The sequence below is a fragment of the Lissotriton helveticus genome, chromosome 1_1, assembly GCF_964261635.1.
Source record: "Lissotriton helveticus chromosome 1_1, aLisHel1.1, whole genome shotgun sequence".
Taxonomy (NCBI): Eukaryota; Metazoa; Chordata; class Amphibia; order Caudata; family Salamandridae; genus Lissotriton; species Lissotriton helveticus.
The window spans coordinates 901,990,908-902,006,371 of record NC_136057.1 but is presented as its reverse complement, the minus strand read 5'-3'; the positions used below and the strand labels follow the sequence as shown (position 1 = coordinate 902,006,371).

Genomic DNA, 15,464 nt, shown 5'->3' with positions numbered 1-15,464 from the left:
CCAAATATGCATAACATGGCCTCCCTGAAGGCCTCGACCTGCTGTAGCATCTCTGATGGCCCGTGGAACTTTGGGCGCATAAGAACCATGTGTGGAATCTGCTCCTTACGCGAAAAAGTGGAGCGAAAGTAGTTGGCACCTTGACACCTTCGCGACTTCTGTTTTGATAGAGAGCGATGGGATGTTGTCAAGTCCCGCTTCACTTTCTTTTATTTCCTCTTCTACTTAGACTTTGACATACCTGATGATTTAAACCGCAAAGAGGATCTGTATCAGGACTGGTTTCAAGAGCAGAAGCTGGTACTTGCTCTCAATAAAACACAGAACTTACATGTGGTCCGTGACATCTTCGGATGGTTGGCGTCGTTCAGCTTCGCTTCACGTTCCTGAATCACCTTTGGATGTATGAGGGGCGGGCACACTCACTGCATTACTTGGAGCCGTGTCCCGAGCCCAGACACCAAAGGCACACCTCGGGTGAATCCTTTACTGACATCTGTTTGCATGGTTTCAACTCTGAAGTTTTTGGTTATCCACTGGATTCAAATTTTAAAAGTTGTCAGACCAAAAATGGGAGCAGAGCTCCTGATCTGCATTCAGAGGTGCGAAAGAAAGAAACTTATGTTGGCGTGCAGGAGTGAAACTTATTTGGCTCTGCATAGTCACTTAAGGGGAGGAACGAAGCCAACGCAGTGCTTCATGGCACCACCCAGCGGCGTGCAGGAGCATTGCTGAGAAATGTTTGAGATCCAGGCTTGCACTTGGGATAGTCTAAAGGTGAGAAATCTTCAGTTAAAAATAAACTTTATAGATAAGAAACAAAAACTAGCTTAGTCACACCATGCTGTGCACATGATTGGCTCCAAGTTCTTTCCATACAGGTGCACTGCACTATTTGTGTTTATATCAGTTTGACTTCGCTACACAACTTCAGCCTTTAAAAGGCTCAGGGAAGAGTGTCCCCCTCTGTGTCACCCCTTCTTTTCCATGTGCTAGGCAGAGCTGCATCTCACAAAGCACCAACGGGGCAGTGTATTATTAGAAAATGATAACTGCATAAGACACATTTTTTAATATAAATTTGCCTCTCTATGGTCTCACCTCACTAAACATTCAGTGTCTCAGTTTATGCTTCAATAGCTTAATCACACAACCTTCACATATTACATTTGTTTTAGATAAGCCCCTACATTCGTTATTAGGTCTCGCCTACGCAGTGCACATGCGCTGCATAGGAGACCTTTAGCCGTTGTGCGGCTCTTTTTCAAAGCACATACTCGTGCATACAGCTTGCAGGAGTGCGCAGCAGCGCTCCACAAGCACGAGTATGTGCTTTGAAAAAGAGCTCTCCCCAGCGCGCGGGCACCACTCGCTGGTGTACCCCTCCACCTCTCTCTCCCACTGCAGCCTGCACGCCTTTTTTTCTTTTTAAAAAAACTTTCAGCGCGAGGCGCGCGGGTTTGTCTCTGAGCTTCCGTTTCACCCCTCTCACTCTTGTCTCTCTGAGCTTCCATTTCACCCCTCTTACTCTCGTCCTCTTTCACTTTCCCTCTCTATTTCTTTCGGCTCTGCGTATGTCTTCTTCCTGTCTCATTCTCTTTCTCTTATCTGTTGTTCTCTCCGCTTCTGTCTCTCTCACTTCCTTTTCTCTGCCTACTTTCCAAACGTTCTCTCTTTCTTTCGCTCTCTCTAGCTCTCTTTGCTCGCACTTCCTCTTTTTCTCTCATGCTTTCTCTATTGAAGCTGTTTCCTATGGAAAGACTGTCATGGGACTTGAGGTGTCGGGATAGTAAATCTGACACACTGTGGAAATCTCTACTTGTACATTTAAAGGCGGGATCACTAGCCTTGGCTTGTCCCAGGTCACTTGGCCCTTTGATAGTTGGAATAGGCAGATGCATAAATCTGAGAGGATTCTGAGTCGTAAGAGATGTATTTGGGCACAGATGGACGAGACAGGGTGTCCTCAGCTATGCACACATTTATTCTCTCTGTTTATTGTTACTGACGTATTTTGCAATCCGTGAGTGGAGGGTGGGAAGTGTCTTGTCACTATGTAGGTATATCTTTCTCCTATGTGAAATGTCATATAAGCCAGTGACTTGATTTTATTCAATGTTGGGAAAACTTAAAGGAAATAAAAACATATGGCGTTTTTCCCAAAATTTATTTGTGCTGTGAGGTAATGACCTTTAAGCCTGTTTTAAGGCATGGGCGGGCTTCTTGGCCAATTGCCGAAGGCCCCCATCTTTTAAGGCCCAACCTGTTAAAGTGATCAAAACAGAAGACTATCCCTCGCTCTTTCTTGTTCTCTCTCTTTCTTTGTGTTACCATCTTCTCCTTACCCCTTCTGACTCGTCCTTTCTCTACCTATCCCACAATTCTCAACCTCTCTATCCACCTCTTTCTCTACCTCACCTACATCTTGCTCTATCATCCATTTCCCTGTCTTGCTAACCCTTCTTTACCTCTCTACTTTCTGTCTGCCTCCTATTAACTTACTCTTAGCTCCTGTTTGTTTTGCCTCTCTACATCCCACCTCTATTCACATTTCCCTCCTTCATCTCTCCCTCTTCCTCTCTTGTTGTAAGTTAACTATCTTTGCCTGACCAGAGACTAAATCCCTGCTCTTCTCTTTAACTTACTTCTCCACATACCACACTGTGACTATCTGTCACTTCTCTATACCACCCAATACATTTCTTTCTCTGTCACACCTTTCTGTCCCATGTCTCATTCCTTTACGTAAACACTCCCCTTTTACCTGTCTATTTATACATGGCTACTTACCTACCACACTATTGCTCTACCTTTAAACTCTCTCTGTACGTCACACCTCACTTTCAATAAACCACAGTGCCCCACAGCACTTACCGCTCATGACCTCAACTTGCCACCTCTCTCCGATCCTACCTGTAGATCTCTAGCTCTCGGTCAGCTCTCTGTCCCTCTCTTCTCCTCAAGTGTCTCTCTCTCCCTCTCTCTGCTCTGTTTGCATCTCATCCCCCTTCATTTCTCTTCCATTTACTTCACCTCCCTCTTAATTTCATCTCTTTATCCTACCCTATCATTTTTGCCATCTATACCTTACCTTTCTCTACCTCTCACATGCCTCTTTCTACCTCACCATTCTCTTTTATTTCTCTCTCTGCCTCACAACTCACTGCCTTATCTCTCTCTTCCCCACCTCTCATACACTAGCTAGCCTCTCAATTTACCCCTCCTATTGGCCTTCTATGTCTCTCTTTTTATTGATGTCCTCTTTCCCTCACCTTTCCCATTATTATATTTCTCTCTCTCTACAATGCTCTCTCTACCTCTTCCACTCCATCTATCACTCCCTTTACTTTCATCACTCTTTCTATCTCCTTCACTGTTTCTGTTCACTCTCTCTGCTTCCAATGTCTCGCTCGTTTAATACATCTGTCTTACCTCTGTCTCTCTCTCCCTATTTCACAATTCTCTACTTCTCCCTCTCCCTTCCTCTGTATTAACCTCATCTCTCTAACTCATCTGCACCTCTTTTCTCTCTACTTCTTATATCTTTCTATTTTTCATCCCACCGGCTCTACCTGCCTCTCTGCCTCGCTACTTTGTTTACCTGACCTGTCATTTTGTGCTTCACCTTTTTATTTGTGCTATTATTATAACTCACCTCTTCCTATCTTATTTCTCTCTAGACCTTGCCCCTCGGGTTGGCACCTTTCTTACCGGCCTACATTTAAAACTGCATGTCAGGCCTCTAAAAAAAAAAGCATTGGCATAGCCAATAGGTCTCGCCTTTGGGACCTTATAAGTTTTTAGCCATGCAACAGTTGATGTTATTGCACCAAGGATATTGTGCTGCATAACTGAATACTTAAAAGGTCCCAAAAGCGAGACTTATTGGCTGAGCAAAAGCTTGTTATTACTATCTTTAATAGCAACATTTCTTAAAGATTACCTACATATTATAATTGAGCTATAACAATGACAAATATTCTGAAGCATATGTCTTACCCTTTCTTTAAACGCCTCATCACTTTGCATAAAAACTATTAGAACTACACTCCACTTTGGTTATTCAAACTCTAAGAAAGAGGCAAAGCGAGGGAAAACTACAAAATAGAGCAAGAAAAGGGACGGATGCCTCTGGCTCTAATCCTCAATAAGGAGCCTAGCCACCAATCTCTGAATCTCTGCTAGAATAAACATAGATTAGCGCATTAGTTGGTACAGAGATAGCTTCTTTTTCTGATGGAGTTTGGTAAGCATTATGGGAAGTAAAACTCCGGTTTAGTTAGTCTTTTGTTGATTAAAGTGCACAAATTGTTTAGTGGGTGAAGGGTGAATGGCATGGTAGAGGACTCTTGTTGCCCTCCAATCATCTTTCTTATTGTGCCCCAATATATTGGCACTTGCTTATATAAAATAAATGAATAAGTAAAAGTTTTGTTCTCGCATCTGCTTGACGTATTTTGTCTTGCATTCCTCCACAATTTATACCCAAACATTGGTGACTAATGCACAGCCTGTTTGAGTTTTTGGATGTAAACAACGTAAGTGACTTGGCTACCTAGATCACTACTATTTCAGAAACAGATGTTTATGGGATGTTTTGCGTTTCATCTGCACATCAAACAACATGAAACTTTTAAGTTTAATTACCACTGTAATCGGGCATAAATGTTCTATATTTCAGGTCTGTTCCTGCTTTTTGTCAGGTCTTATGGCGCCCAACATGCAAAATGTTAATGAATGTTTTTGCTTGTGCATCACTTTGTGACTTGTTAGTAGAGGTTCTTGCCTTTTTCTACCTCCCTCCCACCCCCACTCTAAAAAAAAAAAAAAGCAAATATTTTTTTTACAGGAAACGTTAAAAGTATTTCCTTGTTATAATGCGCCATTCGTAGTTCATAAAGAATTTATTCATCATATCTTTTTTTCCAGTGCTTTGAAAATGGCATGTTAGTGCCACTGATTGTAACTGTTGATTTCTAGCAGTTCAGCGGGTGCAGTTCATGTCCAAGGTGTCAGCTTCATTTGCTTACCTGCGCCAGAAGAACTATCTATGCTCCATCCCAAAAGTCTTTCCATACTTTTTACATGTGTACTGTTATCAAGTTGAGATTTTATAAAAATTGCCCTGAACGTTTGTGGTCTTTGATAGTTGTGGTTAGCTAGGACCCTTCTCTGTAACTTTTTTTTACTATAAATGTGTTTCCAGAACTCCCAAGAACACGAGTCGATGGATGACCATGTTCTTTTTTGTAATTTTTGTTTTACTACATGTAAGTTCAATTCTCTCAAGGATATGAGCACAGCTTTTGGATGATGCTGCTTAGTTTGTGTGCTTGCATTTATGCTAGGGGCATTCATCTGAGCTTGACTGATGCCTTTTATATGTAGTCCTGGTCATGCAGGTCTGCATTGGTGATCTTGTCATATGTTGCTGGAGCAGCTTCATGCCAAGCTCTCCGTTACGTGAAATGGCTGAGTTTAAAGTGCTTTGTTTAGATTGGCCTATTTGTTCAGCATTGAGCTCCAAAGTGGTTCTTTGTTTCCTGGACAAGTCCAGTGAGATTGAGATCAGCATCAATGTTTATGGCTCTGTAGATAGATATCATATGTTGAAATTGGAGGGAGCTGATTGGAATGCATCAGTTGTCGAGTTTCGCCCAAGGAGATCATCATGACATTTCCAAGTAACTTCTCAGTAGAAAACATCCAATTCTAAATCATAGACCCAACATCTTTCCAATGCCCGCAAACGCTGTCTGGTGCTACAGGCCTTTCCTGGACATCCTCAAGTCCATCTAGTCTTAAATGTATATTCAGGAAGCCTGGCTGATCTGCGTCTGCACAGTCAAAACGTTCGCCTGAAAGCATTTATAGAATGGGAGGTACTTAAAGTATGGTTGTCAGTAGTAAAATGTCAACTAGTATTGGTAGTCTCAAAGTACAGCGAAACTGTGAGGGCAGTCGTTTCTCGGAACCAGTAAGGGCATTGATTTTGGTCATGGATGACTATGTGGACTCCTTCACTGGGCCATTAGGGTTCCTTGCAGAAACTCAGAACTCACTGCAATTCTTCCCCAGTGTTAGGAATAGCCTAGTTTTGCCTGTTTCGCCCAAGCTAGTAATGTTGGGGCTCACTATTCAAATCCTAATTAATACAAAAGCCAACTCCATCAGTAGATAATTCAGATGCCTTCGGTAAAATGGATTAATGGTAGAATTGATTCCTGTGATCAAGTCTGTAAAGCCACTGCTTAGCTGTTCCCTGATGAAGATGGTGACTGATATGGGTTTAACGAAGCCTAATGGGGTATTGTGCAAATAATTTTTGATTCTGGCAGCAGCAACGTTTTTACAGTCTTCCTGTCTGGACATTCTTATTGTTAGACAACATGTATTTAACTTAATACATGGGTGTTCCATTCCTTCATCTCTCCTGCATTTCCATTTGCCATTTTGTTTTATAGTACAGACTTAGCATTCAGCAAAGGAGTTTGATGAAATCAAATCCACCCCTGTAGCAAATGGACTGTCGAGAGTTTTTGAACCTCTGCACTTCTGACTGCATGGTTCAGCTGAATCTTTTGCTGTCACTTGGTTAGTCTGGATTGTGGTGCTTCTATGCATCTCTTCAAACCTTCTGACACCACTATTGGTTGTTTGCTCTTTGTCCTCCATCTAATGCCTCAGCTATGATAGCTCTCGATTGGCTGTCAGTAGCCTTTGGAATAACATTAAAGCTACGCTAAAGCAAGCATAAAGCCTTTCAGTGCAATCGACTGGAATACTTGCAATTTTTTGTCGCAGTAGAAATTGAATCAATAGTTAAAATGATGCAGCATGTTGATAACCTGCAAACAGAAGTTGAACCTGCGCAAGCACTGATGCCTCAGTGTACCGGGCCTTAGCATCTGGAACATCTTGATTTACCCGTGAGAGCACAGCCGCGCCTTCATTAATCTTGTGTAAAGATATTTGAACAACCTAACTTTCAATTGTTAATGGGAACTATAGAATGCAGTCACGAAGTAGCTTTCTCTTCTCCAGATTAGCCTCAACTTGCTCACCCCCTTGTCCTACATGTTGTTCAAGTCGCCAAAATGCCGGCACTATATCTAAAATGTATATTGTTAAATACATCTCTTGTAGCGCAAACTGTGTAGGATATATGATGTTTTAATTTTCCTTGAATTGTGGGCGTTTCTAGTAGTCTCTTGTTATCATCGTTTTATTTTAGAACGCTTCACATCAACATCTCTCTGTAGGTAGATTTTTTTCACTTCCATGAGACTCCAATCACAAATTGATGGGACTTTGGGTTGTACCTGACTGGCTGGGAGCCAGTACTTGGACGTTTGTCCATACCTGACACAAAGCAATAAACCATGTAATCATATGGCAATTTTGCCAATATAATGTGCCTAATGTCAGCATGCTTCTATAATATTGGTATTCTGCCAGCAAAAATCCTGGACTGCTCAATCTGCTGGCCTGTATTTTTGGGCAGATGCAAATATAATCAGGGCCGGACTGGGAACCAAAACTGGCCCTGGCAAAGAGCTTAGCCGGCCCCCCTGGGAGCGGCCGAGCTGTTTGCCAGGGCCAGTTTTGGCCGGTTTTCCCGTAACAAAAATGGCCCCCAGGGGCCCAAAAGCGGCCCCCACCCTAGCGGCCCACCGGGGAAACGCCCGGTGCCCACTACGGCCAGTCCGGCCCTGAATATAATTATCATACTTCATTATATAAATGGCATTTCTCTTTACTTACGTTTAGGTCACATGATTTTATTGAGAAATGGGAAAATATACGCAATGTTTAACATAGAGTCAGATAGAAAGCCAAAAATAGTATGATGGTATTCTTAAGTGAAGAAGTGAGTCCATAAGTAAATGTACAAGGTTTGTTGCTGGCATTAGGAAGATAAACTTATGGCATATTGGAGCCAAGTAAAAATGTTAATGACCCAATGTGTTTCATTTATTTTCTATTTTAGCTGCGGTGACGCCATTATCTCTGCTCAACTCTCTGGAACCTGTAGGTAATGGAGCACCGCGCGCATCCTGTGAAACAGAGACCAATCATGATGACATAAGCAGCAGTGTTCACAGTGACATAATCAATGACGCTGCCAATGCGAAACCGAGGACTGAATACATTTCTGAAGAAAGGGTGACCAAGGGGAGCCCAGAAATTTGTGCCGAGCATGGTGTCCGGCCAGAGAAAGAGAAATCGTGTTACCAGAGTGACGGTAAAGAAGATGCCCCACAGAATAACAAGGCGGAAATGGAAACTTCTGAGCTAGCGCCTAAAGAAACCGTTCAGTCCTCCATCAAAGACAGACTTGCGCGACTCCACCTATCCACGGACTTCAGCTTCACCTCGGGGCTAGCAGCCCAGGTCGCTGCAAGGTCTATCGCGTTCACGTTCATGGATGAGCAGCAGACCTTTGGGGATGATGAGGACGAGGAAGTGGAAGACACAGAGGGCATTGGGCCAGAGCAAAATGTACATTTTGTTCAAGGGGGGAAAAGCGAAGAACAGATATCAACGAACGACGGGATATTGTAATGTTTGTTTATATAAACTTGTCTGTAAAATACAAGATGGCTACCTGCTCAACACTAAGACTTCAATGTAATAATACAGGGACTGAGTTCGGAAAAAGGATGGCGAATCAAGGTCTTGGTTAAAAAAAAAAGACGTATTTATAAAAACTATTATGGCCTGCATTTTTCCAGTGTTGCTTTTTGGTAACATTGACAAACTAAAGAGGAAAATAACAGAACAAAGAAATGTGACTTGTCTTCTCCTGATGTTGTTTGTTTTAACTTATTTAATGTTTGTCCTTTTATTTATTTATACGATTTTATCAACAACTTTGTCTTCAACTCACCCTTGTTTAAAATTTTGTTTGCAGTTAACAATGTTAAATTAATTAGGAGGCAAAAAGGTTGGGTTCCAGAAATGAGAACCGCAGCATTGTATGGTCCTTATGCCGCAGTCACATGTTCTTCCATATTCAATGTATATTGCTCAATGACTGTGGTCATTTGTAACTATATTTGTTGTTGACCTATTCTCACTGATGCTAAAACGTAGATTTTCAATTAAAAGATTTAAATAAACTCTTGTTTATTCAGTTTTAATGGGCTAGCGTTTGGTCTCCAAACAAGTATGGATTAATCCTAAACTTTTTTTCCAGTCTGAGTTCTATTTTTCTCAATCAAGGATAGCATTGTGGGTCACTTTACATATTAGGTTTGCAGTAGAGTCTGCAGGGGCGGCTCCTCTGTTGGAGCGGAGTAGCATCACCCCACTTAAAAAAAAAAAAAAAGCCCCAGAGATGAAAAATAAAATGGTAATTTATTGCCATTTTATTTTTCATCCTCCATCCCTAACAAAGCGTCAGAATGGGGGCGGGCCGCTGCTGAGTGGCAGCAGCATGTCAATCAGCAGGGAGGAGGGTGGACTGGCTGTGTTTAAAGTGCGCATGTCTTTTTGCCCTGCTGTCCTGCGACTGCAAAGCCACACATGCGTACTTTAAACATCTCTAAACCCTGCTGTCTGAAGATAGCTGGTTAGAGCAAGCCAAAGCCTCCAGAGTGCTGTGGAGCACAGAGTGAGGCCGCCCCCACTAATCCTAGTGCTGTTCTCATGCTGGAGAGACAGCGCCATGATTGGCCAAAGGAGTTGCTGCATCCAGTTCCTGCGAAAAAAGGAACTAGGCCTAATAAATGCTAGTAAGGAAGAGAGAAGAAAATAATAATAGAGGCGATCCTCTATTATTATTTTCTTCTCTCGTCCTTACTATTATTTATTCTGCCTAGTTCTTTTACGCCTCTTTTTTCACTTGGTTATTTGGCTCTCTGATGAGTCATGTCTTGTCACACTCACATAGGGGTGTCTGTAAATCTGACCGTCTAAATAAATAAGAAGCCCCTTCTACCTCTTTAATTCTAGAGTACGATATATTTTCTCACTAAATATGTTTCATTTGTCATAAGCTAACAACCTGATTTAGAAAAAGGCAGTAACCGTAATTTTAACCAAAAAGTTATGGTTTTTCTGATTGACTCAGCAGTGGTTTAAATGTCCGGTATTTAGTTTTCTAGATGGTGGGTATCCCACTGGTGGAGACTCCTCCACCTTCTCCTCTTTTAGCCACTGTGTCCACCTAGGTCCATAAATGGTGGCAGCTCAGCCGGAGAAGCCACTGTGTATGGATGGCACAGTTATCTCTGTGAATGACTGTCATAGAAAGGACAGCAGATATGCAGTAAATAGTGAACATGTTGTGCACAAAATGTTGGAATACTCCTTATAAGAATGTTAAGAAGACCAAATATGTGGGCTCTTCCAATGTGCCTCCATTAATGCGCTATGGTTCTAGTACCCACATCGGCTGCCAGAAATTCTGCCTGCAGTGATGGATTTTGGTGGGTTTCCCGCCAGAGCTAATTATCAAAAGAGGCGTTTCTCATGACAGGCATAGTAGTTTGCCGCTTTAGGCACACAGGAACGAATACACACGGACCCAGTTAGATCCCTTTACACGCAGCACAGCCTTGCCCGTCGCTCCAATGAATCCAATAAATCAAGTTTATCAATATATATTCTTCAATTTATGTACTCTTTAATTCTATTCCTTTTCCATTTTTAATCGATTTATTTTATCCATGCCCAAATTTGCTTCAAGAATAATTACACACAGGAGGTGTTTCCACATGTCACAACTTTATTTAGAAATGCACCCAATGCATTTCGGGAAAAAGGATTTCCCTTCGTCAGGGGTATCTATAAAAAACCCATAAACACAGCACCATTAGTTTTTGAAATATTTGCCACTTTACATCTATGCACAGACACAATGCCTCTCATGATGCTTCTCAATGACCTAATGAACTGTATTTATCTATTAGTAGCGCTGCATGCACATGAAAACTCGACTTTAACTTTCATCATGGTTCACAAGTTAATAAAAGCTGAAACCTCGATTCGATTTCACTGCTTCTTTGAGAGAAAGACACAGCATATCTCTTTACATTCTTGGATTCCTGCCATTGACCCCATTAACCCCATGTCAGTCCTAAAGCTTTAGTAACTCAAAATAATTGCGAGCGCGCTTACCGTGACATGGATAACTTTAAAAACATCAGTCTGAGACCTTAGTTCAATCCATTTCTAAATTGTTATGGCGAGTGCCTCTGCACATCTTCATTCATTGTGGCTTTTTAAACAAATGTAATCTCCCGCCACCATGTGTAGCTCCTCCCCATGCCTTCAGGTGTGCAGTCACTTAACTGACAGTTTAAACATCGAAATTTCGCGCTCTCCCTTTAATGAAAGATCAACTGTAGAACTACAATTCCCAGAATGCTGTATCTGTGTTCTAACACGAGAACATTATACTTTTTCTCTCCCCACTTAGATGGTATGTAGTTTTAAATAATAATTAAATAAAACATATGAACTGAACCGAACACTCCTAATGAGGGCAACCAAAATACAATCGGGTAATGTGTCATCTGTCATTTCTCACGCTAAATCCAAACATCCTCCCTCCCATTATAAAACACAAAAAGTCTCTTGCGTCTTGGTGTTATTCCCATGTTTCTTGTAGCTTCTATATGGAAACCAACACTCCTGTGTAGATGGGAAACCTTACTAGGGTTGTTATTGCCATTTTCCTGCTTTTACTGTTCATCAATGTCCTTGACCGTGGGTGCAATCTCGCCATTTTGGACGGAATAATTCATACAATGCACATATATGGTGGTGAGATGCACACCTTTGTACTCTTATTTTGGCAGTCTTTTTTAACTCTGTTTATCTGCTTCAAACCTATTATGGCGTGCAATGCGAGGTACGCGCTCCGTCCAATTGCGCTTGCAAATTAGAAACGAATACACATGGACCCAGTTAGATCCCTTTACACGCAGCACAACCTTGCCTGTCGCTCCAATGAATCCAATAAATCAAGTTTATCAATATATATTCTTCAATTTATGTACTCTTTAATTCTATTCCTTTTCTTCCTTTTCCATTTTTAATCGATTTATTTTATCCATGCCCAAATTTGCTTCAAGAATAATTACACACAGGAGGTGTTTCCACATGTCACGACTTAAGGCACACAAGCAAAGTTATTTCCATTCCAATCTATTGTACATCACATCTAAAAGAATTAGTAAGCTTGTATCTCACTCAAAGTAAAAACACTGGAAACCAAAATGTAATGTGTATGTTTCTTTATCACTTTTTGTGTTTTGAGAATGAGACATGAAACTCAAAACCATTGCTTTTTTTTTGTTAGGAAAAAAGAAAGTTCCAAAAGAACATTTGATTTACTCAGTGACCGCAAGCTGAAGATTTCTTACGAAACATTTACGGTTTTCACAATACCAAACTTTGCACATGTTCTATAAGGAACCATCACCCCTGGCAATAAGGATGAAAGGATTTTGCCGCTCGTTATCTTCCAGAAACCCATGAGAAGGGTCTCCCTGTGAAGGACCATCCACCTTATACAATCGAATGGAGACTTTAGATGCACACATTTTTGGGGGGATTTGCTTCATTCAAGTTTCATAGCCCATTACATTATATTGAGAAGAGTGTACCCTCAGTTTGTGCTCCGTTTCTTCCAGCCCGGTAAACGATCCAGTATAGTGCTCTGGATGATGGCCATGTCTTCTCAGTTTTAAGACAACACTACAAGCTCTGCATCATGCATTGCCATTTTCTCACCCAACGATTATGTATTCTTTTTCATTAGATCTACTTTATCCTTAGTTGTCCATCATAAGACATCATCATAGGAAGGGCAGTGCCTTGAGCGGGTGAATCATTCTTTATTTACGGTTTCCAACAAAGGGCCTTTGGCTACAATGTTCCATGCGACTGCCAGAAAAAGCCAACTTAATAGAATAACTTTGTCACTGTAAGAAGGTCATTTTGAATGTCTTGTCACAAATCTTTCTACTTCAGACATGGAATAATAGTGGCAGTCGTGATGTAGCATTACATGGCCAGATCAAAATGAAGTGCCGGAAGCTTTTCATGGATTTCTTGTTTCCGTGGCAGGCGCTATCCATCAGTCTTCTCCATGTCAGGTTTTTGTGCAGTGAAATGATATTGTAAAATGCTGTGGGAAAAAGTCGTCACTCATAAGGGTTTGTTCAGAGTTGAAATGGATGGTTTTGAAATGTGGAATAGTTGTAAAATCATGTCAGTTGAGGTGGGAGGCACGATCCATCAGTCTTCTCCATGTCAGGTTTTTGTGCAATGAAATGTTCTCTTCCAGGGGATACTCATCAATAGTCATAAGCACTGAATAATCTCCGCCCATAAGCAGGAACCTGGAACATATAGACAAATACATATATATGTGTAAATATATAAAAAGAGTACATAGTACTAAAAGAATTATACACATATACATGTATAAACTAATAATATGCAGCCCTAATCATAACCTATAGGCTAATAACGCCATCATTACATACTTTCTTCAGAATGAAAATAATCTATAAAAACCAACGCAAGAAAACAGCATGAGCCTGAAATGCATTCCACAGACAAACAACCTTTTATTTTCATCAAAGAACATGTAATAAAAGGCAATTAGCCTAAGTAGAGTGCATAAAGAAATAACATCCCTGTACAGAAAAGCAGACTGTCACCTCGCCTTTAAGGCCTCTGAGAATCTGAACACTTTGCCTTTAAGGCCTCCAGGGGAACCCTGCTCCCATCATACCCCACAGGTGGCAGTTAGGTCAGTTCTTTATTCCGGCTTGTTCTGTGAGGAACCTGGAACTTGAGCTCTACTGAATTTGATTGTTTTTCAGTCAGAATTTGTTTTTTTCTCACTTTATTTGACAGTAGTGACTGCTGGTGGTATTTTTCAATCTTTTCTGACTAATTCATAGAGAGTTTTTAGTCAGTTATGCCACCTTTATTCTACAAGTGTCCTTCCTGTGGGAAGAAGATGTCGAAAACAGTTCCTCATTCTGTTTGTGTGGTTTGTTTCGCATCCACACATGACATAGAGAAATGTTACCACTGCCTCAAACTTTCCAGAAGAACTCTTAAGGAAAGAGAGAAGATTCGTCTTTTGGGGCTTCTGGAGAGGGAGAAACATCCTGACAAGGGTGCAAGGAGTGAAATCTCGTCTGGAAGACCCTCCTCTCCTACAAGACATCGAAGATCTGCGTTTCCTGATGGTAGAAGCAAGAAAAGGCGTCATGAGACACCGTCGACGTCGAGTGATAAAGTAAGATCGACGTCAGGTATGTCGACGTCGAGGCCAGTGGAAAGCAGTAAATCGGCGTCGAAGATATCTCCTTTAAGACGCAAGTCGACGTAGAAACGGAGGTCAAGATCGCCGTCAAGAAGCTTTTCGACGTCAAGGCATGTGGTGTCGATTGCAGTGAAGCCGGCGTCGAGGGTGAGAAATAGATCGACGTCGTGGGCTAGAAGTAATTCAACGTCGAGACCTGAGAAGAGGAAAAGATCAAGGTCGCCGTCGAGGCATGCTTCGGGCTCGAGGTATGAGAAGTCTCGTTTGAAGTCAAAGAAGTTACCAACTTCAAGGAAATCGACTTCGAGGTCTCCGCCACCTGCGTCAAGGTCGGCGTTGAGGCAGTCCAGATCAACCTCTCGGACCCGTCATAGGTCTTTGTCGAGGTTGGAGCCTGACCTCAAGGACGCCTACTGACCAGCCAGGGTCGACGTCGAAGGATTCGACATCGAGGGCTTCTTTGAACAGATCTCCATCTGTCAGAGCCTCTCCTCATCTGGCATCTTCTATCGTGGCTCATTCTGGTTCGACGTTGAGGCATTTGACGTCGAGGGACAAACAGTTGGATCCTGGAGAAGGAGCACATAGACTGACGTCTAGATCTCCACAGTCTATTAAGAGTTCTTTGTCGTCGTCGATGGGAATACAGATTGTGCAGGTGACCCCGGAGGGCTCTCCGGTGCGCAAATCACCTCCTGTTGGCAGGTCCCCTAGATGGTTGGAGAGCGTCCATCATTGGAGAATGCAGCCCAGAACTGGTGATAGACCTCTGGAATGTTCGAGACCACCGGCTGGTAGGTCTCCAAGACGATCTAGATCTCCAGTGGACAGGCGTTCACGTTCAAAGGACCGCAGTAGGCCTCATCGGTCTCCTACTCCTAGGAGAAGACCGAGATCTCCTACCACGTCCACTTCAACAAGGTCATCTTACAGAGACTATTCTCCCACCATTTCATCAACGCCTCCTTCAAGGATATCTCCAGTTGATGATCTAGGAACTTTCAGTGAAGTATTGTGTCGAGGGGCCAGCAAGTTTAATATAACGATGTCTGTACCTCCAGTTACCTCTTCTGGTATATTTGAAATATAGCATCATAAGTCATCAGCTAGACTCCTACTACCTTTGGTGCCAGGACTGATAGAACCAGCAATGAAGACATTTTTAACA

At 42.0% G+C, this 15,464-nt stretch overlaps 1 protein-coding gene across 3 annotated transcripts in view; it reads left to right on the top strand.

Annotated features, from left to right (window-relative positions):
* VEZT (vezatin, adherens junctions transmembrane protein) overlaps window positions 1–9,122 on the top strand; it is a 280,161-nt gene extending 271,039 nt beyond the window's left edge. For all 3 annotated transcript variants that reach the window (XM_078675941.1, XM_078675933.1, XM_078675924.1), the window contains one exon: window positions 7,991–9,122. In XM_078675941.1, coding sequence (XP_078532067.1) covers window positions 7,991–8,565 — 575 coding nt within the window. In that variant the 3' untranslated portion in view covers window positions 8,566–9,122. The remainder of the gene's footprint in view (window positions 1–7,990) is intronic.
* The last annotated feature ends 6,342 nt before the right edge of the window (window positions 9,123–15,464 follow it).